The following is a 26,018-nucleotide window of genomic DNA, read 5'->3' as shown; positions in this document are numbered from 1 at the left end:
AGTATTACCATGCCCTGTGATTAAGGTCAATGGGAAACTACAATAGCCCAATCCAGGCAGGACTACAAATGACCCAGACCCTTTAGGAATGAAGGTCTGGGTCACTCCACCAGGAAAAAAACCGCGATATGCCAAGGTGCTTGCTGAAGGCAAAGAAATACAGAATGGGTAGTAGAAGAAGGTAGTCATCAATACCAGCTAAGACCCATGTGACCAGTTGCAGAAACGAGGGCTGTAATTGTCATGAGTATTTCCTCCTTCTTTTGTTAAAAGCATGGCCAGGCGCTGTGGCTCATGCCTGTGATCCCAGCACTTTGGGAGGCCGAGGTGGGCGGATCACTTCAGGTCAGGAGCTCGAGACCAGCCTGACCAACATGATGAAACCTCGTCTCTACTTAAAATAGAAAAATTAGCTGGGTGTGGTGGCACACACCTGTAATCTCAGCTACTCAGGAGGCTGAGGCGGGAGAATCACTTGAACTTGGGAGGCGGAGGTTGTAGTGAGACAAAATCACACCACCACACTTTAGCCTAGGCAACGGAGGGAGACTCTGTCTCAACAAACAAACAAACAAACAAAAAACAAACAAAAATGTTTGTGCATGTATACACTTGTACTAACAAAAATGTCTTCATTTTATTTCCTTTCTCCTTTATCAAGTGACATAAGATTTACTGAATTCACATCAGCATTTAAATATCGTTAACTTTATATAATAGTATTTAGGTTGGGGATTGGTGAGTTTCTGGTTGTACGAAGGATAGTTGTGTTATGTTAGGCATAATTATGACCTTATTATTGTCTTTATTTGAAGATTTTATATGATCTCAGGAGATGTGCATGGGTTCAAGTTGACAAGGGGTGGACTTGTGATGGTTAACACTGAGTGTCAACTTGATTGGATTGAAGGATACAAAGTATTGATCCTAGGTGTTTCTGTGAGGGTGTTGCCAAAAAAGATTCACATTTGAGTCAGTGGGCTGAGAAAGGCAGATTCATCCTTAATCTGGGTGGGCACCAACTAATCAGCTACCAGCACGACTACAGCATAAGCAGGCAGAAAAACGTGAAAAGAGAGACTGGCCTAGCCTCCCAGCCTACATCTTTCTCCCGTGCTGGATGCTTCCTGCCCTCAAACATCAGACTCATTTCTCTTCATTTTTAGGACTCAGACTGCTCTCCTTGCTCCCAGCCTGGAGATGGCCTATTGTGGGACCTTGTGATCATGTGAGTTAGTACTTAATAAACTCCCCTTTGTATATATAATGGAATATACATATATATGTATATATGAATATACATGTACTATATATATACACACACACACTAGGAGTTTCTGTGCTGGTTCCTTCTGGACAAAGAACAGGGCCTGGGGCACCTGCTATGTGCTTAGCAAATGACTAATGCACATATAATACATATATATACACATATACACACGTATATATATACACGTATATATAATATATCTAATATATATATTATATATACATGTGTATGTATATATGTGTGTATATATGGATATATATGGATATATATGTGTATATATGTGTGTATATATATAATGGAATATACGTATATACACACATATATACGTATATTCCATTAGTTCTGTCCCTCTAGAGAACCCTAAATAGTACAGGTCCAAACTTCTTGCGGTAGAGACAGAGACGGGTCCCAACCTCCTGTGATGGAGACAGGGACAGGTTCCAACCTCCTGGGGTGGAGATGGGGATGGGTCCTAACTTCCTTCGGTGGAGACGGGGACGGGTCTTAACTTCCTGTATAGGATGAGCACAGATTCCAACTTCCTGTTACAGATTCTAACTTCCTGTGACAGGATGAAGATAGGTATTATCTTCCTGCTACAGGATAGTAACAAGTTCTAATTTCTTGTCACAAGATGGGACAGGGGTCGTCTCCTGTGTCCTGAACTCCTGGCCCATCACACTCTGAAGGTGGCTGCCTTAAGAAGCAGGGCCCAGGTGCAGAGCCCCAGAGGACCTGGCCCAGGTGCTCCAGGAAGTCCCGCCATCTGGGCTGTGTCTGGATTCTGCAGTCAGGAGCATCCTCTCGTCCTGGCTTTCCATCACATCTCCCTTTTGGCTTTTTAAGTTTCTGTGTCTCGTGCTGGGTTACTTGGACTTGCTTGAGGCATTTATTGAGACTGTCTCCTTTTACCTCCTCTTTCCAGGTTTTTCGGGACTGACAGGAGGCCTTGCATTTACTTGGCTAATGACCATTCCAAGCTCTTAGAAAGGACTGGCCTGGGAGTCAGGGGCACTGAAGGGGGAGCCCTGCCTGGGAGGGGCCCAAAGCAGAGGCAGGAAAGAAGGTAGGCACGGGTGCTGCTGGTGGCAGCCTGCCCCAGAGATGCCCAGGTCCAGGCCAAACAGGAGTGCTCCAGGTGATCTGAGAGCTCTTCCCCAGGGGGGCCTCTGAGGAGCTGCGACCGAAGCGTCCATGAACTGGGGGAGGAGCATGGGACCCGTGAACTGTGCTTCCGGTTGCAGGTGAACCGTACTCGCTCCTGCCACTGTCTCCCATCGTCCTCCCGCTCTACTGGCGGGAAGACAGATGCCCAGTGAGGACACAGAACTTGCTCATGGCTCCATGGTGTGTAGTAAGGGGCAGGCTTGGCTTTCAAAGTCAGCCTGTCTTACTTCAAAGCTTTTACACACACAGTGTACACGCACAGGCACACGCACACACACACACACACGCGCACGCGCACACACCCCAGCAGCTTTGGGACCAGCCTGGATGAGGCTGATCAGCAGGTGGCGCTAGAGTCGCCCTGGTGGGATTTCAGCTTCCCTGCGTCTCTCAGCAGGGCCGGTACTAATCAGGGGTGGGGTTTTGTTTTGCCACAGGGAAGCGTTCAGCCAGCACGCCGGAGGAAAGCAATGGGAGGAAAGCAATGGGAGGTGTGCGTGATGTTCTGGTGCAGCTCACGCCGTCATCACACACAGCGAGCTGGTCACTCCTCCCTGGAGGCTCCCCCTCCAACCCCACACAGTCATTCCTCAGAGCACCCCAAAACCTTCTCTACACTAGGAGTTTCTGGGCTGGCTCCTTCTGGACAAGAACAGGGCCTGGGGCACCTGCTATGTGCTTAGCAAATGACTAATGCACAAAAATAAACACGTCCTTGATTTTCCTGGTTAAGTCCTGGCTTCAATGATCCTACTTCACTCTACTCAAACTTAATAAAACACCAGAAACATAACTATCTGGCAAACTGCCTGTCAGACTGGGAACGGCCCAAAAATCCCTTTTAGCCAGTGTGTCGAGGTCAGGGACGGGCTGTCATCACTGAATCTATTACAGAGCTGGGCACAGGCGAGCCCGTCCCGTCCCCGCCTGCCATGCAGGCCCTGGTTTCCAGACATGTCCCCTCAGCAGGCCACGCATCCTGGGCCATGTCATGTGTTAGAGAACAGTGTGCTCCAACTTGCCAGTTCAACATATTTGACCCTAACACCCCAAGCTCTGTGGAGATGATCCTAAGCCACCACGCACCAGAGAGAAAAGGCCATCTAGGCCCCCTCCTTCTCCTGGGAGGCACAGCAGTTCTGGCCACCCCAGGTGCTTGTGGACATCCCTGCCGGAATTTTCGTGACTTTCACATGCTCGTCGTCCGGGAGACAAGCCCCAGAACTGGCCAAGGCAGGGGGGCCATCGACGGCTCTATCTCCGCCACCGTCACCGTGTTACACCCTCAGGCCCACAGCTGTTCACTCACGTCCCATTCCCAAGAAGCGGCAACCAAGGCCACCCGGCTTTGCTCCAGCTTTCTAGACCACAGGTCATCAGGGGCCAGCCCCACTGAGGGGATAAAGAGGATGTGTCCGGCCCCATCAAAGGCTGTGGGACAGCTTTGCACACTTCCTCCTGCGGGCAGGAGGGAATTGTATGGGGAGGACTGTAACAGCTTGGTCCTGTCCACAAGGCCGAGCCCTGTGGTTTGCGGCCCAGCTTCCTGGGTCATGCTCCAGTTACCAGCCCTCGGCCTCCAGGATGTTCCCCAGATGGAAGCCGTGTGACTGGAGAGAGAGAGAAAGCCGCAGAAGCGGACTCTGCAGTCCTGTCTGTCAAGGCTCCCGAGTGAGGCAGTCTTGCTGAGTTGTTAACCACAGAAGCGCTGGCCACAGATCCCTCCTCAATATGGCTCTTTTAGATTTTAAAAATTGCTTTCTGAAGTTTAGATGAAAAAACGCTTTAAGAAGTTTGGGTTTTTGATGAGCAGGAAAAGGGGCTGTAAAATACAAAACTCCAGTCTGAGGGGTTAGCAGTGCTGAGCGGCCGTGGCCCCTCCTTGCTATCAACCCTGGGAGTCCAAAGGCTGGAACAAGCCAGGCGCCCGGCAGGTCAGTCCCTTACTACACAGCACACAGGGCCCAGGTTTCAGGCTGAACTCCCCATTTCACCACGCGTGTCCATACTCCCGCCCCTTCTGCCTGATTCGATTCCCCTTCCACCTTCATGCCGGCATGGCCCACTCCAGACAGCCCCCTGCCCACCCTCACACCCAGCCACGTCGGGGCCCCTCCTCCCTCTTAGCGCATGCTCCAAAGGCCGAGCCAGTGCGGGGACAAAGGCCTTTGTGGACTCACTGTCTACCCAGGTGCCTGCACACAGTAGGTCCAGGAAGAAATGACTTTCTCCAGCACTGAGGGGTGGCAGAGGCTTCCACAGCCAACATGAGGGGTGGAGCTGGGTTCTGCCGATTTCAGCCATGACCTTAGCAGACATGGCCAACCTGCCCACCCTCGGGCTTAGAAGGCGCCAGGGCCCCTGTGCAGGGCAGCCTCCTCCTCGTCAAAAGGTGGTTTCATGACTGTGTGCAAGCTAGAAATCGAGGTCACAACCACAGCCAGCCTCCTGGAATCCTCAAGCCCAGGCACTGACAAAGGCTGGGGAGAGAGTGAACTTACAATGACAGACGGCTGCACAGCCTCCAGCTGAGGCCATGGAACTTTCTTAATGGCTCAGAGAAGCACTGTCACTGCCTGCCAGGCTGTTGCATAACCATGAGCTCTTCAGGATGCTACAGACTTGCAAACCCAGTTTTGGGGCAGCTTTTTCCTAACCCAAGCTCAGGAAGGAAACAAGATGTTGGGTTTTCAAGCAGACAGAAACCCATGCTGGGAAACAGCAGATCAGGGAAGCGGCCGGGCCAGCCAACGGGCCATCCCAATGCCAGGAAGAATATGGAGGGCTGCCAGGGACAACGGGGCCGCTCGGTGACCCAGAAGTCTTGCTATGCCATGAGCCAGGGCAGCTGCCCCTCGGGTCAGGCGGTGAACACTACCACTGACCCTCAGGTGGTGGGGGCAGCTGGCCAAGAACCCAAGGCAGGCTGAAGGTCAAGAGGCCAAGGCCTGGGAAACGGCTGGCTGCCTGCACTGCACACTAAGAGTGCTGGGGGAGGTCACAAGTCCACAGTCCTGAGATCTGTCCCAGCGTGGAGCTTTTCCTGAAGCAACTGACAGTAGCACTAAATGAGACTTGACGAATACAATTACGGGTAAGGGGGATAGGAAGTGGGAACCGTGGTCTCAAGTGGACGCCGTGATGGCCTAGGAGTGAGTGAGCTTACAAAGACATAGGGGCACGCAGCCCCCCGTTTAGGATCTGGAATCTTTGATGCTGTTCCCACAGTCACCAGGCTGGATGAATTCTGGCTTTCAGGGAGGCACCTAACAACAATGTCCAACAAGTCACATCGGCTCCCTGACTTTGGACTGACATGGAGACACTGTTACCTACGCATCTGAGTCAGAGCACGTTCTGACATCTGCATGTTACAGATGAGAAAACCGAGGCCCAGAGAGCTTGCCCAAGGCTCCACCTAGGAAAACAGAGGGCTGTGGTTTCTGCCTGGTTCTGTGCACAGCCTTGGCCTGAAAGCATGACTATAGACCCCAGGTTCATTTGCAGTTACTCCTTTGACTTTCTGAGACCAGTGTCACTAGCATTTAGAGGCTTGAGGGCCAGGGATCAGGTGAGTGCCCTGTGTCCCTCATGGGAGGACACTGAGGTCACAGCCTGATAACCCATCCACCCGGGAGCTGGGTCACCAGGAAGGCCAACACAGACAGACGATGGCATGGTCCAGATGACTTACGTGGCTGCGGAGCGGCGATAGTTCTCAGGGCACTCGAAGACCAGGCAGCGGAAGCCGCCCTGGATGTTGAAGCAGGTCTCATTGATGGAGCAGTTGTGGATGCCAGTCACACACTCATCAATGTCTGCAAGAGACCCCCACAGCAGCACAATGAAGGCAGAGGCTGCAGGAGCCATCCCCATCTGGACACGGAGGAGCCCAGGCCTCCCATCAACTAGGGTTAGGGGTGGCGATCAGGCCATCCACGCCCTCCACTGGCTGATCTTCAGAGCAGTGTCCTGTGCCAGTTCTTACATTTATAGGATATCTACATTTATAGAGTGTTAACTTATCATTTGCAATCCATGGAGGGAGTGTGACAATGGTAAAAGTAAACACTGCATGACGGGTCCTGGGAGTGCCTCGCAAGGCAGGATAACTCACTGAATCCTCCTAAGAACTCAATGAGGCAGATACTGTTATGATCCTCATTTTATGAGGAGCTCACAGAGCTTTAGAGACCTGCCCGAGGTTACATATTTTATAAATGTCAGAGCCGAGCTTTGAACCCAGGCGGGCTGGTGCCAGAGTCCATGCACTAACCACCCAGGGCCTCTCTGTGGCTCCCAAGCCACAGCACCCTTACCCGAGGTGTGACTCAACCTCTAAGGAGAAAAGGGCAGGAGCTGCTAGCTCCACACAACAATGAGAAAAACAGGCTTCGAGGGATCATACGTCTTGCCCTGTATGATGGGGTTGGTGGCTGTTCAGGGGGGACTGGAACCACCAGGACTGGGACTCCTGAGATGGGGCCTGGGGCACCACACCAAGAGGCCCCTGGAGATGGGTGAGCAGCCCAATCCCCACAGACTCTGGAGCAGCCAAACAGCGGGGCTCAGGGGCTGTCACCAGCCCTGGGAGACGTCCATTAAGAGGTGCCAAATGCCTGAGCATCGGTGGCAAAGACAACACTCCCCAGCCTCAAAGGCCCGGCTCAGGAATGTGTTTACGCTGAGTCTGGGCAGGACCCCAGGCTGCGGTGAGGGAGCCTGGCCAGGAGAAAAGTCATTTGCTCCGTCAGAAATGCAGACACAACCGGGCTCAGGCCCGGGGCAAGCGGAAGGGGCCTCCCAGGAAACACCGCAGCTCCTGTCTGCCTTTCATCAAAGTCACCCACCTTCCTCATGACCAGAAGCTACATCTGTGGGACCCAGGAGGCTTCTGGAGCCCCAGGATCCACAGCCCTGTGTGGGGCTCCCGAGGCACTGGCTGGACAGCCCCACCTCCATGACTCAGCTTCTGGGCCCAGCGTGTACACTGGGGATCACACGCTCACAAACACCCACTCAGCACCCGCTGTCAGTGACTGAATGGATGGTCGTCGGATGGCTTTGGGTGGCACACACAGCCCCCTAGAGCGTTCATAAAATGGGGGCTGAATGCAGAACCAATGCCACTGGCCCCCATCACTTAGTCCATGCTGGAGCTGACCCACAGTCATGAGTGTCCCTGGGCCATCCCACACCAGGCCACACCATCCCCTGGCCTGGACTGCTTCCTCCCTGGTGGGCATCTTCCTAAAGAACTCTGTTCCAGCCTTTTAGGGGCTGCTGAGGAGAGCATAGGAGGGCTCAAGTGTTCCTGCCGGATGCAGCCGTCATGGGGCTCAGACAACCCAGAGGACAAGTATGCTGGGGCCTGGGTGTGGGAGACCAGGGTGCTGCAGACCCCAGGACACCCCTTGGATGGTGGGAGGGCCTCCTTTTCCTGAATGCATCTGTGCTGTGGCCCTTGGGTTGGGGAAGTACAGCCCCCGAGCCCGGCCTCAGCCCCACCACACTGCAGAGCCCTAAGCACAGCATGAGGGACGCCAGGGCATTCCGCCTGCTCACCTTGGCAGTTGCGGCCGTTGGGGGCCAGCCTGTAGCCAGACGAGGGGCAGCTGCACTGGAAGCTCCCAGGGATGTTGATGCAGCGGTAGGAGCAGATGTGGCCCCCGGTGGGCAGGGCACACTCGTCGATGTCTGCAACGGCAAAGCCCACCTCAGCCTCAGTGTCCTGGCACCTGGCCATGGCTGCTGGCCACGCTACATTGCCCTGGGGGCTGCACTGGGGCCCGGGAGGGCAGCAGCATGGGACAAGCTGAAGACAAGAAGCCTTAGAGACCATCATGCTCAGAGAGGCGATGGGACTAGCCTAGGGTCACACAGCAAGTTCATGGTGTGAAGTATGCATGTGGCGGGTAGGGGGAAACATGGACCGCAGTTCCACAATAAGAAACACAGCTCAGCTGGGCGCACTGGCTCAGGCCTGGAATCCCAACACTGTGGGAGGCTGAGGCAGGAGGATTACTTGAGCCCAGGAGTTCGAGATCAGCCTCGGCAACAAAGTGAGACCCTGTCTCTACAAAAAATCAAAAAAATTAGCCAAGCATACTGGTGCATGCCTGTGGGCCCAGCTACTCAAGGAGGCAGAGCTGGGAGGATTGCTTGATCCCAGAAGATGGAGGCTGCAGTGAGCTGTATTTGTACCACTGCCCTCCAACCTGAGTGACAGCTGTCTCTGTCTCAAAAACAAACAAGCAAACAAAATATACACACACCTTACACACGAAAACGGTAATCATCATAATTGCCCTTAATTGCCCATAATTGCTATCATCTGGTTTAATCCTCCAATGATCTGGTGAGGCTGGAGTTAATCCCCATGTTACAGACGAAGAGTTAGAGCTCTGAGTCAGGGATACAGGTGGTCCGTGAGACCTCCCCTACCTCTCGGCCACACACCACCACCAAGCTCTGAGATGTGCAGCCCAAGGTCCCAGGGCACATCGCAATCACCACCATGCACATTATTAAACAACAAGTCAGGAGTGGTTTGCTGCCTTCCCACCCTCATGCTTAAGGATGGGAAAAGTATATTAGAATTTCAGTTGGGGGCCGGGCCCGGTGGCTCATGCCTGTAATCCCAGCAATTTGGAAGGCTGAAGCAAGAGGATCACTTGAGCCAAGGAGTTCGAGACCAGCCTGGGCAACACGGCAAGACCCCGTCTCTAATTTTTAAAAAATAAAAAAAATCAGCCAGGCGTGGTGGTGTACGCCTATGGTCCCAACTACTTGGGAGGCTGAGGTGGGAGGATCACTTGAACCCGGGAAGCTGAGGCTGCAGTGAGCAGTGATTGCACCATATCACTCCAGCCTGGGTAACAGAGCAATACCCCATCTCAAAAAAAAAAAAAAAAAAAAAAATCTCAGTTGGAGGGAAAACAGCAAACCACCCACTAGCCTCCAAGGGTGGACATGGAAGGTTTGCCAGGTGACGAAATCCCAGCTGGCTCTTCCCGTGGATTTGAAAGTCAGAGGCCGTGCTGCTGTGTCATGGCGGGTGTCATGGCGGATATCATGTCAAAGGCCACAGGTGGTTTTCCCCCTCAGCAAGCAGGGGCGTCCGCACCTTCACAGGTGACTCCGTCCACATCACTGAGCTGGTAGCCCCGCCGGCAGTAACACTGGTAGGAACCGTAGACGTTGGCACACTCCTGGCTACACGGGCTGCTGCTGCATTCATTGATGTCTGAAATACAAAGCGAGGGTCACTGCTCAGAGCGACATCACATGTCCCTGCCTCCACAGCAGCCCTCAGGGTCAGTGAACAGAAAACCTCCTCTCCACCTCCCTCAGGTTAACACACTCGGAGAGGCGGAGGTCCTGGGGTGTGTGGCCGAGGGAGAGGTGTCATCACTGGTGACTCCAGACCCTCCCTCCCTGCCCCTGCCTGCTTTGACCACACCTTCTCCTGTCAGGACGGCAGCTATAGCCTCCAGCCTCAGCCCCTGGAAGCCAGCCCCCACCTGGCTGCCAGAGTCCATTCTAGTCCTCAAATGGAAATCTGATCCTGTGCTCCTCACTTCACCTCCAAGATGGCATCCTACACAGATGACGGCACTCAAGGAACGCCTCAGCCATCCAGCCCATACCCCAGTACTCCTCATACTCCAATGCACAGAACTCACTGGGCCACCCAGCAACTCTGAACTACTGCTCAACTGTCCCCTTTACCTAGAGCAGAGGTCAGCGAACCACAGTCCATGGGCCAAATTTGTCCCAACACTTGTTTTTATAAATAAAGTTTTATTAGAACACAGCCAGGCCAGGCATGGTGGCTCATGCCTGTAATCCCAGTACTTTGGGAGGCCAAGGCGGGTGGATCACAAGGTCAGGGGTTCAAGACCAGCCTGGCCAGCATGGTGAAACCCCGTCTCCACTAAAAATACAAGAATTAGCTGGGCATGGTGGCACGTGCCTGTAGTCACAGCTTCTTGGGAGGCTGAGGCAGAAGAATTGCTTGAACCGGGAGGCAGAAGTTGCAGTGAGCCAAGATATACCACTGCACTCCAGCCTGAGTGACAGAGAGAGACTCCGTCTCAAAATAATAATAATAAAAAAATAAAGAATACAGCCAGATTAATTTTTTTTTTTTTTTTTTGAGACAGAGTCTCTGTTGCCCAGGCTTGAGTGCAGTAGCTCAATCTCAGCTCACTGCAATCTCCACCTCTGGGAGCCCACTATCCACTAACGTGGATACGAATTCACGCAACTCTCCCACCTCAGCCTCCTGAGTAGCTAGGGGATTACAGGCATCCGCCACCATGCCCAGCTAATTTTTGTATTTTTAGTAGACACGGGGTTTCACGATGTTGGTCATGCTGGTCTCGAACTCCTGACCTCAAGTGATCTGCCTGTGTCGGCCTCCCAAAGTGCTGGGATTACAGGTGTGAGCCACTGCACCCTGCCACACTCATTCTTTTACCATGGTCCTCTGGCCCCTTCTCTGCTACCACAGCAGAGTTGAGCGGTTGCAACCGAGATTGTGGCTGGAAAAGCCTTAAATCTGTGGCTGTCAGAGAACGTCCAATAGCCTTCCAGCCCGTGTTTCATCTCGGTGGCCCCCACACACCAGACCTGGCCTCCACCTGCCCAGTGGGGTCTCTCATCCCCCACTAGAGACACTCCCCAGTGCAGGACCTAGTTCTCACTACACACCCGCGGCAGGTGCTTAACACATGGTTAGTAAGGTCACGTGGCAAGGCTGGCCAGGCCCTGGTTCTGTGTCCACAATATTGTCCACTAATGTGGATATGAATGCCCACTTTTCAGTAATTTACGAGTGACTAGAGGAAGCACAAGCCAGGAATCCCACTACTTCTACTAAATAATAATAAAGCCAGCAGCCTCCACACTGCCAGCTCTTCATCCTGTGCTCAGCCCTGCGATAAGCTCTTCACATGCGTAATCTCGTTTCATCCTCACAACCCCCTATGGGGTTGGTCCTACTATGCCCATTTTACAGATGAGCACACCAAGGCCCAGAAAGACTGAGTTACCTCTTCAAGGCCATAGAAATGGCAGAAGTGAGGTTTGAACACAAGCCTGAGAGACTCAACTCGTGAATCTTGTTCCTTGTCCATACACATTCTTGTGAACTAATCCCAGGACCCCCTCACACCGTCCATCCTCCGATTGAAGAATTATGCACACCACAACTTACCCTGGCGTATCTAACCCCTGTGACCATCTCATCACGAAAGAAAATTCTCATGGCAGAATTTTAGGACCTGCCACGTTTGAGTCAGGCTACAGAAGCCGTCCTCTGGGTCAGTGCACCGCACTCAACAGGGTGTCATGGGCAATGTGGACAATTGTCGAGGGCCGTCCAAAGCTCTCAGTGTCTGCTCAGCTCAGAACCTAATCCCTGCATAAGACACGACATCTGCCAAGCACCTAGTATGTGCCAGGCCTTGGGCTGACAGGCTGTTCATGTGACCTTCCCATCAGCCCAGGAGGTGTTATCTGAGAACCACAAGACTGTTGGCAAGAACAACTTTGTCCAACCCCCACATACCAAGAGACTTGACCCAACTTCAGCATGGCTGCCACTGGCCTAAGACCACGTACCCAGGATGCAGACCCAGCCCCCATGGCATGCCTGCCTGAGAAAGATCAATGCTGCCAAAAGAATTTTCTCTTGGTTCCAGCCCAAACCTGACTACAGGCGCTGACCTCCATTTTCCTTAGAAGCATCTACTTTAGAAAAACTTGCAAATGTAAATGGTTTCTCTGTCCCTTTGAGATGTGCAACCCAGAAGTGTCTTTCTCGAAGGCTGGGGACGAGACTGGGGAATGTCGGCATCGGGAAGGCCAGGGTGCTTCTCCCTGTCTCTGTCGGAAGGGAAAGCCTAACTCCAATAAGAAGTTAGAGGCAGGCCGGGCACGGTGGCTCACGCCTGTAATCCCAGCACTTTGGGAGGCCGAGACGGGTGGATCACGAGGTCAGGAGATCGAGACCATCCTGGCTAACACGGTGAAACCCCGTCTCTACTAAAAATACAAAAAAAAAAAAATTAGCCGGGCATGGTGGCGGGCACCTGTAGTCCCAGCTACACGGGAGGCTGAGGCAGGAGAATGGCGTGAACCCGGGGGGCGGAGCTTGCAGTGAGCCGAGATTGTACCGCTGCACTCCAGCCTGGGCAACAGAGCAAGACTCCATCTCAAAAAAAAAAAAAAAAAAAAAAGTTAGAGGTAGGTTGGGTGCGGTGGCCCATGCCTGTAATCCCAGCACTTTGAGAGGCTGAGGCAGGTGGATTACGTGAGGTCAGGAGTTCGAGACTAGCCTGGCCAACATGGTAAAACCCCGTCTCTACTAAAAATACAAAAATTAGCCAGGTGCGATGGCGGGCACCTGTAATCCCAGCTACTCGGGAGGCTGAGGCAGGAGAATTGCTTGAACCCGGGAGGCGGAAGTCGCAGTGAGCCGAGATCGTGCCACTGCACTCCAGCCTGGGTGACAGAACAAGACTCCATCTCAAAAAAAAAAAGAAGTTTGAGGCAGGTGCCCTAATCAGTGACCCATGCCCTAAGGACCTCAGTACTTCCTCTCACGGCTCATTTACAAAGCCTCCCTCCTTTTGTTTGCGTGACTTGAGATCAATGGACACAGAGGCCTCTCTCCCCTAGGCAGCATCTGATTAAAATCCGCACACAGTCTTTGTGCAAAACAAGTGTCCAGTTTTCGCTGCTCTTTCAAACATCAACCCCTCTCCCCTGTGAGGACATGGAGGCAGGGAGAGGTTGGGCATAACCAAGGCCCTGTGACTGGTGGGTCTCATGCTCCAAGCCCCACAATCCTAGCCACATCCCACATGGCCTCTGCCGCAGCCTGTGAACCCTGACACGGCCTCGGAGGGCGGATGTCATCAGGAGACATCGGGCTGGCAGGCGGGCAGTCCCCTCTGATGAACAATATTTTACAGGCACTTCCCCTGCTAACATGTCACTTAACACGTGCTGGGGAAACCAAGGCAGACCTGCTCCAAACGGGGCTGCAGGAAAACAGTGGCTTCCCCAGGAGGAAGCTGACGTGGCGGAAGTGAGTGGACGGGGCCCCAGCCTCACCTTCACACGACCTGCCGTCTACAGAGAGCCGGAAGCCCACGGAACAGCTGCAGACGTAGGAGCCCAGCGTGTTCTCGCACTTGTGGCCACAAAGGCGCCCGGGATAGCGCTGGCACTCGTTGACATCTGAAAGTGAGGGGTGGGTCAGCTCAGGGCAATGTCCAACACAGTGGCGCCACATTCCACCCTCCTAACAAGGTCAGCTCATGTCCTTTGTCCTCCACCTCCTCCAGCCTCCTTTCTTTCTTTTTCTTCATCTTTGAGACAGAGTCTCACTCTATCTCCCAGGCTGGAGTGCAGTGGCACGATCTCGGCTCACTGCAACCTCCGCCTCCCAGTTCAAGTGATTCTCCTGCCTCAGCCTCCCAAGTAGCTGGGATTACAAGTGCAGGCTACCACGCCCAGCTAATTTTTGTATTTTTTATAGAGACGGGGTTTCACCATGTTGGCCAGGCTGGATTCAAACTCCTGACCTCAAGTGATCCGCCCACCTTAGCCTCCCAAAGTGCTGGGATTACAGGCACGAGCCACCACGCCCGGCCTCCAGCCTCATTTCTCACACAAGGAATGTAAAGTGACTTGTCTCAAGCACGCAGGAAGTCAGTGGGAGAGCCGGGACTGCCGCGGTGTGCCTGCCCGCCGGGCGAGCCTTGTGCTCCTTCCGCGGCAGCACAGCTGATCTTGTGCCCTCCTGCCAGTCCTCCTCCCCAGGGCCCACAGGAGGGTCTGTCAGGATCTAGCAAAGTGCTTGCTTTGGGGGAGTGGGGTGGCAGCTGCTAGGCTTCCCTGGGCACCTAGGTTTGGTGACAGCAGGCACTGGCTGGATAGGACCTGACCCCACTCCTGGTCAACTTTTCCCCTCACTGCCCTGGGCTAAAGGCACACTCCAGCTCCGGTGGCTCTGCAGCTCAGCGGTGAACCTCCAGGAAATCACTGACGCTGCCCGCATGTGTAGACCTGGCTCAACAGCACTTGGAGGTCCTGGGTCGAGCAGAACCCCTTTCTACAGGTGGGGAGCAAGCTCACATACAGGGGGCTGTGCCACGGGCCGCCCGGCTGGGCAGCAGCACAGCTGAGGCTAGAATGGGGTCTCCTGACTCAGGGTCTTCTCTTGGGGTCTGTCTGCACTTGGGATTATCTGAGATGAGGATCAGACCACATCGCTCGAGATGCCACAGAATGTGTCCCTGGTGCCACGTGGCCGGGTTCCCCCAAGGCCTGTGGGCCCCCCACGCACCCACACACATCCTGCTGATGCCGTCAAAATAGTAACCCGTCTTGCACTCGCAGCGGAAACTTCCGGGAGAGTTCACACAGCGGTGCCCCCTCCCACAGGGCTCGGCAGGTGGTGCGCACTCGTCCACATCTTGCAAAGGAGAAAGAAAGCCATGATGAAAACCTTTAGTTTGGGTTTTTTCCCCCCAAGATGATCAGAAAGGAAAGCAAGAAACGAGCACATGGAAACGGGCATTCCATTTCAACTCGACTTCACAGAGCACCTAATGTGTGCGAGTCCCAGACTGTGGAGACAGCTGACCCAGAGGCAGCCCTACCTGGCTGGCAGGCCAGGAACCCAGAGAGACACTGAAGAAGTGTCCTGGGGATTATGTGAGGAAGGCTCCTTCTCTGGCAGGATCTAGGCAGGCTGGGTGCCCTGGATCCAAAGGAACGTAGGAGCAGGTGGGCAGAGGGAATGACGTAAGAGCAAACACCCACACAGAGAGGAAAGGACAGTGCTTGTGTGGCGAGTGGCAGGACCCACACTGCCTGAATTACAAGGTTTGTGGAATTGGCCCAGCTCTAGGGGACTGGACAGTAAGCAGAGGCATCTGTCCTTTGTCACCAGTGGGGAGCTGATGGAGTTGTAAACAGGATGGGGTGAGAGAGCTTTGGGCTCAGGACAAGCTGGACAAGGTTGAGGCAGTAGATGGGCTGGTGTTCTACTGCACCAGTCCAGGCAAGACAATGAAGCCCCATGCTTGGGAATTGACAATGGGATGGATGGGCTGATAGAAACGGCTTTGCTTTGGGGATCAACTTTCTGCTTCCAGAGAAGGGAGGGTGTGTGCTGGAAGCAGACAGGAAAGTGGATTTCAGATTTGGCTTCTTAATACCAACCAACACAGCGAGTTCCCTCCTCGTTGAGATGGTAGCCACGGCCACAGTTGGGCACGTTCTTCTGGCACGTGTAGGAGCCCTCCGTATTGATGCATGTATGCCCGGTAGGGCACGGGGCACTGATACTCAAACACTCATTGATATCTACGGCGGGAAAAGACAGAGACCACGTGGTTAAACCTGGAGGGTGTCCCAGAACCCAAAAACTGGATCTCCAAAGACATTCCCCTTCCCACCTCTTTGCAAAACCACAAATGGAGGGGCTCAACCCCCTCACCCTGGACCACACAGCCGTCTCCCAACTGGCTCCCAAATTCTATCACTGCACACTGCCTCAAACACCACCTCTCTGGGCCTTCTTCCTGTCCCTAAATCTCCAGCACCTCCACCGTTCGCTGTGCCAAATCGGGACCTGCCTGCCTGGCTTTTCCTGCATTCACCTACTCCACACACTGGGCAAGGTGTTAAGGAGACAGGTGATCGTCCACGTGGTGCCAGCAACTCTGGCTCCCAGCGAGGCTCTAGGCCCCCCCTAATGACTGGGCTTCACAGGGCCTATGCTGACCCAGGCCCACCCGGGAGGTGCCATGGCTCCGAGCTCACTGCATGGCAATCTCCTTCCTTGAGTGGACATACCTCTGACATGAGGACCGTAGGGCATTTATCTCTGATGACATACAATGAGCAAGTGTGAACCCGTGAATGGTCCAGGAGGACCATGCCACACATGGATTCCCTCCTTCTGCTCAAATTCGGAGGAAGAATGCACAGATTGCACTTCTTGAGAGAGGGAGTGGAAAAGGACCTCAGTGTCTAAACATCACCTTGGAGAACCTTGCTAAGACACTTACAAAGCATCTGGGGCCGGGGGACAAAGAGAGGGAGTGATGGTAGAAGACCCCTGAGCATAAGTCAGAAAGGAGGACAGCTGTACCCCTCTCCCTGCCAGCCAAGTCCACCCTCCTCAGTCAAATGAGTCCATCTTCGCATTGACCATGCAGCAATTTACAGTTTACAAAAGCTTTTATATCCATTACTGCTCTCGAGCACCACAGCCAGCCTGCAAGTGAGGTGATGCCGGTATCACTATCATTACTGCCTGCGCTTTATAAACAGGAAACCAAGGTCCAGAGACTGAATGGGTGGAGTCAGGAGCCAAACAGGACCTAGGTCTAGAACCAGGATCTCCTGCTTTCCAGCTCCCTTAAATCAGTGGCCAGCAAATGATGGCCCTTGGTTCAAATCTGGCTTACACCTACTTTTGTAAATGAAGTTTTATTAGCGTGCAACCAGGCCCACTGTCTTACACATTGCTCAGGGCTGCTTTTACACTGCAACTGGCAGAGTCGAGTGGTTGCTACAGAGACTGAAGTTGTTATTTACCATCTAGCCCCTCTAGAGAAACAGCTGGGTGGCCCCTGCCCTGTAACATGAATAAATGCAGCGTTTAGCAGAGTGGTGGCTGCCTTCCCCCAGGTGCTGCAGGCTCCTCACTCAGACTGCATTCCCCAAACTCTGTTCCCCAGAACAACAGTGTCCCTCAGAACATCGTGTGCTCCACAGGGGTAAGACCTGGCTATCAATGAATGAATGAGTGAATGAATGAATGAATGAATGGGAATGAATAAACAGAGAGAAAATCAATGTAAAACATCGGTTGAGTTTGGGAACATGGCGCCCGATCTTTCCCTCTCAGGGATTCACATGGGAAAAGCCCAAGCTGCCAAGGTCCCTGTTCACTTGCTTCCCTACGTGCTTCCTAGATTCAGCGGAACCCCTTCCTGCCCCAGGACATGCCGACATCCCAGGCACAGGTCAGCCGGGGCATGTGGGAAGTCCTGGCCCATTCCCTCCTCCCCACTCAAGAAGAAAGGAAGAGGTCGGGGGTGGTGGCTTATGCCTGTAATCCCAGCACTTTGGGAGGCAGAGGGGTGGATCACCTGAGGTCAAGAGCTCAAGACCAACCTGGCCAACATGGCGAAACCCCATCTCTACTAAAAATACAGAAATCAGCCAGGCATGTTGGTGGGCGCCTGTAATCCCAGCTACTTGGGAGGCTGAGGCAGGAGAATCGCTTGAACCCAGAAGAGAGGAGGTTGCAGTGAGCCAAGATTGTGCTACTGCACGCCAGCCTGGGTGACAGAGCGAGACTGTCTCAAAAAAAAAAAAAAAAAAAAAAAAAGAGAAGAAGGAAGAGGAGGAGGGGGAGGGAAGGAGGGGAGGGGAGGAGGAGAGGAGGAGGAGGAAGAGAAAGGAAGACAGCAGCAGCAGGAAAGGATTCGAAGAAAAAGAGCAAAGAAAACCCAACAAAACCATGCTGGTCTCAAAGCCCTCAGTGACCCAACCTTAAGGTCCTAGAAAATTCTCCATGTATGATAGGGGCAGAGACCTCTGCTTCCTGGAACCCTGACCCACCCCTTGTGCTAGCTCTGCAGGAAGAGCTCTTCTGCTACAGGCAGGAGGCTCAGAGGGGCTCTTGGGATCCCAGGATGGTTCTCGGAGCTCTAGGAAGATGGATTCTGGCTACACAAGGGAATCGGCGCTTCCCACCATGGACCGTGCTATTCCTGGGTGAGGGAGCGGGTACCACGGGCAGAGGCGTGGGAGCAGAGGACCCAGGGTGCGTGCTGGGGGACCAGGACCTGACATAGAACCTTTCAGCCCTCTCCCAGACGGCCTGAAACTATCTTCTATCTTGACGTATTTCCTCGTTAGAAAGAAATATTTCTGCTGATGCAGTCGTTTTTTAAGAGAAACGTTTTTTAAGAGTCGTTTTTTTAACATAAAGGTGTTGACATGAAATGATTTCTAAGTACCCTGTCAAGAGGGGAAAAAAGCAAGTGACAGAACAGTCGGGTCCCATTTTCATTTAAAAAAAAAAAAAAAAAAGTGTCCAGGGAACAGAGCCCATAAGGGCTCACGGACTCTGCCAAGAGGCAGGCAGGATCGCGGGGGAGGAGCGTTTACTTCCTACACTTAGGTTTGGTTTTGTTTGCTGATTTGTACATCAAGACGCACATAATTTTTGAAATAAACAGAGATCTTTTAAAACAACGAATCCTGAGCTTGACTGCAAGGATTGAGAGTACATGAAAAGGGGAACCCCACCCCCATCCCGGCATCCCACGCTGAGGGGACCCTGAGGGAGATGAACATTTGGCTTTTGATGCCGTCACTGAGGACCCAGGGAGATGGCAAGGAACAGCTCAGGGCTGCCAGGCTGGCCTTCAGCCCACAGCCTGCTTGCCGGTCCTGGAAGGACAGTGAGGGGACGGCTCCCGAGCCTCAGCCCCTACACAGTGCTGCACCCTGTAGAGAGGAAAGTCAGGGCTAGGCTGAGACTTGCAAACGCTGCCTCGGGGCTGATTTTGCCATGAGTCAGGGTTTCCGTCTGCAGTCCACGCCAGCCTCCTCCGGACCCCCCTTTGGGCAGGCTGCATGTCTGAGCAGGACTATCCTCCCCGCTGGCCCTGGAGAGCCCATGGCTTCCCTACTCACCACCCCCTGCACTGAGAAACAACCATCCTTCCCTGCTGGCAGGGGACTGGCAAGGGGCCAACTGGCAGCCGAGCCACAGCCCCCAGCTCAGAAGTCTCCCCCAGGGAATGACAGGGAAGCTGTAACAGTGGAAGGCTGGGGCGGGTTTCAGATACGGCCCCTGTCCTAAGGGCTCACTATTCCACTTGTCTTTTTTTTTTTTTTTTTTTTTTTTGGTGAAACAGAGTCTTGCTCTGTTGTCCAGGCTGGAGTGCAGTGACGCGATCCTAGCTCACTGCAACCTCCGCCTCCTGGATTCAAGCAATTCTCCTGCCTCAGCCTCCTGAGTAGCTGGGATTACAAGACGCCCACCACCACGTCCGGCTAATTTTTATATTTTTAGTAGAGACGGGTTTCACCATATTGGTCAGGCTGGTATCAAACTCCTGACCTCAAGTGATCCACCCACCTTGGCCTCCCAAAGTGCTGGGATTACAGGCATGAGTCACCGCGCCCAGCCACATCCACTTGTCTTTAAATATCTCGGTGATTCAAAAAATGCAGTGGGGGAAGAGCTCTCTCTCCAAGCCACTATTTCAAATAAACAATCAATACAGATTTCTCTAAGAAAAAGTTGAGTGGCCGGGCGCGGTGGCTCAAGCCTGTAATCCCAGCACTTTGGGAGGCCGAGACGGGCGGATCACGAGGTCAGGAGATCGAGACCATCCTGGCCGACACGGTGAAACCCCGTCTCTACTAAAAAATACAGAAAACTAGCCGGGCGAGGTGGCAGGCGCCTGTAGTCCCAGCTACTCGGGAGGCTGAGGCAGGAGAATGGCGTGAACCCAGGAGGCGGAGCTTGCAGTGAGCTGAGATCCGGCCACTGCACTCCAGCCTGGGTGGCAGAGCGAGACTCCGTCTCAAAAAAGAAGAAAAAAAAAAAAAAAAAAAAAGAAAAAGTTGAAATAGAAGTAAGATAGAAATTTACACTCCCTTGCTCCGGGCAGGGAAGAGGTGATGTGGCCACCCCAGATGGAGCGGTTCTGACTAGTGATCTGTAGCTGGGATTCCTCATCTTTTCTTCTAAAAAGTCTCTCTGACCTCAAAGGCAGGACCCAGGAGCGTCTGCCAAGCAGAGGCCGAGGGAAAGCCGGTGGAGCGGGACTTAGGCGCTGACCGCAGTGGCCTAGCCAGGCAGTTAACCTGACAACGGCAGGGGAAAGCAAGAGTCACCTCCCGTCTTTCCAGAACTAGAAACCCAGGCCAGCCGGCTCCCCGCTCGCACCCCATGCCGCTCCTCTAGCGTAAGCGGTCTTTCCCAGGCCTCCTGCATTAACACTGAGTTCACATGAGAGTCTCTCTTTTCATATTAGGATTTCTCTGATATCAGCAGAGTTTCTTTTTTTTTTTTTGAGACGGAGTCTCACTCTGTCACCCAGGCTGGAGTGCAGTGGCATGATCTCACCTCACTGCAACCTCCGCCTACCGGGTTCAAGCAATTCTCCTGCCTCAGCCTTCTAAGCAGCTGGGATTACAGGTGCCCACCACTACGCCCAGCTAATTTTTGTATTTTTAGTAGAGACGGGGTTTCACTATGTTGGTCAGGCTGGTCTTGAACTCTTGACCTCAGGTGATCCGCCCGCCTCAGCCTCCCAAAGTGCTGGGATTGCAAGTGTGAGCCACCGCGCCCGGCCAGAGTTGCTTTTCTTATTGTGGTAAACTACATGTTTACCAAAGGAACTACATGTGAACTACAAATTTTACATGCCATCGTAACCCTTTTAAGTAGACGGTTCAGGGGCATCAGTGCATTCACACTGTTGTGCCACCATCTCCCCCATCCATCTCCAGAACTTTTTCATTTTTCTCAAACTGAAACTGCACCCATGAAACACTCACTGCCCAGCCGCTGGCACCTTCCATTCTACTTTCTGTCTCTATGATTCAAATACTAACACAGACTATTTTTTACTTTTATATTTTATTTTATTTTTGAGACAGGGTCTTGCTCTGTTGCCCAGACTGGAGTGCAGTAGCACGATCACAGCTCACTGCAGCCTCGACCTCCCTGCTCAAGGAATCCTCCCACCTCAGCCTATCAAGTAGCTGGGACTACAGGCGTATGCCACCACACCCAGCTAATCTTTTGTAGAGATGGGATCTCACCATATTGCCCAGGCTGGCCTCAAACACCTGGGCTCAAGCAATCCTCCTGCCCCGGCCTCCTAAAGTGCTAGGATTACAGGTGTGACCCACTGTGCCCAGCCAAGTATTTTTTAAAACAATTTTTTAATAGGCTAAATGCCTGTGGCAAGGAATCACCACTCGCCGAGTGCTTCCTGTGTATCAGTACTTCGCAAGGACTCGCCTAATCCTGGCCTCAAATCTATAAGCCAGATACTATGATTACTCCCATTTTATAGAGGAAAAAATTAAAGCTCAGAAGAAGTCATTTTCTTGGGTCACTCTGTTTAAAACCAGATGTCTCTAACTCCAAAACCCAAGCTCTTTCATCTAAACCCAGATCAGCCAACTGTGGCCCTTGGGCCAAACCCAGCCTGCTGCCTATTTTTGTAAATAAAGTTTTATTGGAACACAGCCACACCCATTTGTTTACAGACGGCCCTTGGCTGCTTTAGACTATAACAGCAGAGTTGAGTATCATGACGGAGACCATATGGCCCACAACGGCTAGGGTATTTGCTCTATTTGCTGTCCAGCCCTTTACACAAAAAGTTTGCCAACCCCTGTTCCGTACACCATGCGGCCCCTCAGATTCCAGAGGCCTGCCCCAAGGCTAGATCGCTGGCCCCTCCTGGAATAACCCACTAGTCCTGGCAGCACACGTCTTACCAATACAGTTGCCTAGAGCATCTTGTATAAAGCCACTCTTGCACTGTAGCTTGGGTCGGCAGCGGAAGGATCCCAGAGTATTCTGACAGATAAAATCGGGGAGGCAGTTATGAATACCACTCTCACACTCGTCAATATCTGGTACATCATAAAAAAAGGAAATTGTTAGCAAGAGTCCTGCCAGAAGCATCTTACAACACTTTAAAATCACAAGAAAGATTTTTCTAATGCTCATTACTCAGACTATAACCCAAAACATTCTAATAGGGAAATCATACACAAAAAGGACTTCACTGAGCCAAATCGTGCTCCAGTTGCTAAAGACTTAAAAAGCTGACTTCTTTCCCAAGGCTCTTATGAGGCAAACTGTCTGTTATAATAAATCACCCTGGCATTTTCCTGGCAGGTATATATATATGAGTATTCATTCAGGATAAGTGTATGTTTAGTTTAGATCATAAAGCAATTATCTTAGTGGCAACAAACACAGTCTCTATAAACATATTCATTCTGAAGCCTTCACAATATTCCAAATATTAACAAGGGTTACGGTCATGACCGGATGTGATGGGCTGCCCTTCCCTTGAAGTTCATGGCTGTCAAATGGTCACATGTGTATACTCAGCTGGCTTGGCCACTGGGCTCGGGGTCCAAACCACCCAGCTGGTGTGCGGGGGTGGGGAGGACAGAACTTGCTCTGTGGCCCTCAGATGTCAGAAGGGATGTGTGCTTTGAAGTTACTCTCATGATACAGTGAGTGACACTTTTACACAAGGGGATTTGTCCTTCTGAAAGGCTTGAAACCCTCTGCAAAAACTGTGTTCTAAACGATCCTCATCAGAGCCTCCCCATCTGCCAAATAACACCTAAGGCTTGGCGGGGAGGGCTGGCAGCCAGAAATGCCATGTGTTTATGCAGTGGAAGGGGATATGCTTTGAACTTCAAGGAAGCCTGGATTCGGATGGAAGGCAGCTGTTGTGCAAAAACAGTTGTGGGGTTTTTTGTTTGTTTGTTTTTTGCTTTTTTCTTTTTTTTTTTTTTTTTAGAAAGTACATGTAAGAACCTGAAATTCATCTCTGGTCTTGATTTTAAATAATCAGGCACTGAGCCTTTTTAGAAACCCAAATCTGCCATCATTGACTCCACACCGTAAGAACATAAATCTTTCCTAATAGCAGAACTAACCGGTACTGGTGCACTACTGTCAACTTTTTCAGTGTTCTGAACATTACTGGCAAGCACTTTCACTTTCCATCCCACCCATCCAGACACCCTGGTGGGTATAACCAGCTCCCTCCTGCAGATGAGCAGGCAGTGGCCCAGGCAGCCACACAGAGCGCAGGACTGCGGGAGCCCAGACCCCAGAGCTGCCCTTCCCACCGCACCGTATCTACACCCGGGAGACCAGGTCTGCGGACTCGGAGCGCGTGCTGTACCTTTGCAGCTATTGTCCTCGGTGAGCTCATAGCCAGTCCCGCAGCTGCTGTCCCGCTGGCAGCGGAAAGAGCCCACTGTATTGATGCAGGATTCTCCAAGCCGGCAGCTGTGGCTGCCCGTGATGCATTCATTGACATCTAGGAGAGACCGAGGCAGGGCAGGGGTGACCAGCAAGAACGACCCATCCTGATACATCCTCAGGAGGAATGTGCCGAAGCCGCGGTGGAAGTGGTTCCCTGCACCCTCACAAACTGAGCTGAGGCCCACCATGTGCACATCTAGGCTGTGGACCGCATGGAGCCGAAAGCAGTGATTTCTCTCCCAGGCTAACCTTCTTATCTACTGCTTTTTCTGAGAGTGGAGTTATGGGGTCCTCAAGAACCCCGTAAGTGGAGGCAGCAACTTCTCCATCTCCCCCATCTCACAGACTGAGGGATGTGCCCAAGGCCACTCAGCAGATCCTGGAACCAGAACCTGGTTAGGCCCCAAATCAGTCCTCTTTCCCAACCCCGGTGCTTATATTGCCTTGGAGGGGAGTCTTGGCAGGGGCCTCTGCACTGCAAACTCCAGGGTACGAGAAAGCGAGTCCTGGGCTGCTCTCCACCCCTGAATGGGGTCTGGGCTGTACAAGGTAGGCTCTGTTCAGCTCTCCAGCACAGGCTCCCAAGCACAGTGACCTGCCAGTCCTGCTGGCACCTGAGACAGAGACATTTACCTTCACAGGAGACACCATCAGAGAGCAGCTGGTAGCCCACGAAGCAGGAGCAGACCACCTCATCACCCGTGTCTCGGCACTGCTGCTTGCAGGGCCCGCCTCCTGGAAGGACAGCGTGTGTGAGCCAGGGCTGGACGCACCCCAGGCACTGCGTGGTTTCTAGCTCCGTTCAGGCTGGGTCACAGAAAACGCCTTCTGGGCACACGAACCCAGGAAGGCAGGCTGACCTGGCTGGAGCCCACCTGCAGCTCTCCTAGGAGACCCCCAGGATCTGGCTCTGGACACCCCCCAGGGGCTGCTGCTTCAGGTCCCAACCTCCCCATCTGGAAAAATCAGGTGGTGTGCAGAGTGCCCTTTGTAGGCTGGGGTAGACCTGGAAGGGGCGAGGCAGAGAAGAGCTCACCGCTGGCCACGGACATGGCGGGTGTGGGCTCCACGTGGAAGGTCAGGCCCCAACTAGGCCTCATGTACCTGCTCCTCACTGAACTCTCGAGCTGTCTCGCTGCTCCAAGCCCACTACCATGGCCTGAACTCCTGCAGCTGCCCAGCTGGCTGTGGCCACAGCCTCCTACCTGCATAGCCCAGTAGCACCCCACAACCTGTTCTTCCTACAGGGCGGCCAGAGTGATGCTCAGAGTGCAAATCTCATCAGGATAAGCCTCGACCAGGGAAAGATTCTACAAGACACACTTCTAACTGCTGCCAGTCTGCCTGCTTCTCGGGCCCCTCCCTCTGGCCCTCTAACCCCACCTCCTTCCCCGGACCACTGCCACCCAGAGCCCCGCTACAGTGGGTCCGTGCCCTTTACACGGTTTCAGGTCTCCCTGAGGACCCTTTCGGGGTTATTTTCCCAGTTAATCCCGCCTCCTCCTTGCAGACCAGCTCTCCCCTCCCCAGAAAGCTCTTCCCATAGCCCTGAGGCTGGCTGGGGCTCTCGGTCACTCCCCTCCTCCCTCTACCAGGTCCCTGGACCGACTATCAACGTGCACTGACTGCATCATTTGGGGATTAAACTGGCTCCTAATTAACACCCTCACCACAAGGCGAACCACTGAAAGAGCTTGTGGGGCAGATCTGCAGGTCTAGACATGCCGGAATGTTCCATGAAAGAAAAACACTTTTATCATATGAAAAACAAACCTGCAAGGCCCTTACTTAAATGTGCAAACATCTCCTTGTGAGGCAAATGAATATCACCAATGGTGACAGAACCGTGGCTGGGGCTCCAGGGGTACAAAGGCAAGGAACACTTACCCCCTCCTCTCCCCTGAGAGCCTGGGGGAGGCCCCTGTCACCTTCGCAAGGCCTGGGGACTCGGTAATGTGCAGGCTTTCCACACCAGCCCTCACCAGGGCCCCTCCTCGGTAAGCCCACCCTTCCCCTCCCCAGCCGGCCCCAGATCTGAAAGGGGGAAGGGAAGGAGGAGCTGGGAGTCCAGGACTCCTCAGGGCGGAAGTGGCTCACGGCTGGCTCCCAGCCAAAGGGCACTTTGCAGGGTAAACCGAAGCAAAACCTGGGTTCCAACTTCCAATGAGATCAGCATTGAGATTCCTTGGCTTTATTTTGGTTGGTTGGTTTGTTTTGAGACAAGGTCCAGCTCTGTCGCCCCGGCTGGAGTGCAAAGGTGCAGTCATAACTCACTGCAGCCTCAACCTCCTGGGCTCAAGGGATCCTCCTCCTGCCTTGGCTTCCCAAAGTACTAAATAATCAGGCACTGAGCCTTTTTAGAAACCCAAATCTGCCATCATTGACTCCACACCGTAAGAACATAAATCTTTCCTAATAGCAGAACTAACCGGTACTGGTGCACTACTGTCAACTTTTTCAGTGTTCTGAACATTACTGGCAAGCACTTTC

General features: G+C 53.0%; 1 protein-coding gene across 2 annotated transcripts in view; it reads right to left on the bottom strand.

Annotated features, from left to right (window-relative positions):
* Window positions 1-26,018, bottom strand: part of LOC105464284 (fibulin 1) — a 98,532-nt gene that overhangs the window by 43,137 nt on the left and 29,377 nt on the right. For both annotated transcript variants that reach the window (XM_011712012.3, XM_011712013.3), the window contains exons 6-14: window positions 24,162-24,263; window positions 23,446-23,583; window positions 22,010-22,147; window positions 15,680-15,823; window positions 14,799-14,927; window positions 13,562-13,687; window positions 9,564-9,683; window positions 8,003-8,134; window positions 6,132-6,255 (exon numbers count right to left, since the gene is read on the bottom strand). In XM_011712012.3, the coding sequence (XP_011710314.2) occupies window positions 6,132-6,255; window positions 8,003-8,134; window positions 9,564-9,683; window positions 13,562-13,687; window positions 14,799-14,927; window positions 15,680-15,823; window positions 22,010-22,147; window positions 23,446-23,583; window positions 24,162-24,263 (1,153 nt within the window). The remainder of the gene's footprint in view (window positions 1-6,131; window positions 6,256-8,002; window positions 8,135-9,563; window positions 9,684-13,561; window positions 13,688-14,798; window positions 14,928-15,679; window positions 15,824-22,009; window positions 22,148-23,445; window positions 23,584-24,161; window positions 24,264-26,018) is intronic.

Source organism: Macaca nemestrina, chromosome 15, assembly GCF_043159975.1.
Source record: "Macaca nemestrina isolate mMacNem1 chromosome 15, mMacNem.hap1, whole genome shotgun sequence".
NCBI lineage: Eukaryota > Metazoa > Chordata > Mammalia > Primates > Cercopithecidae > Macaca > Macaca nemestrina.
Note: the sequence above shows the minus strand (reverse complement) of the source record. Positions and strands in the feature narration are given on the sequence as shown.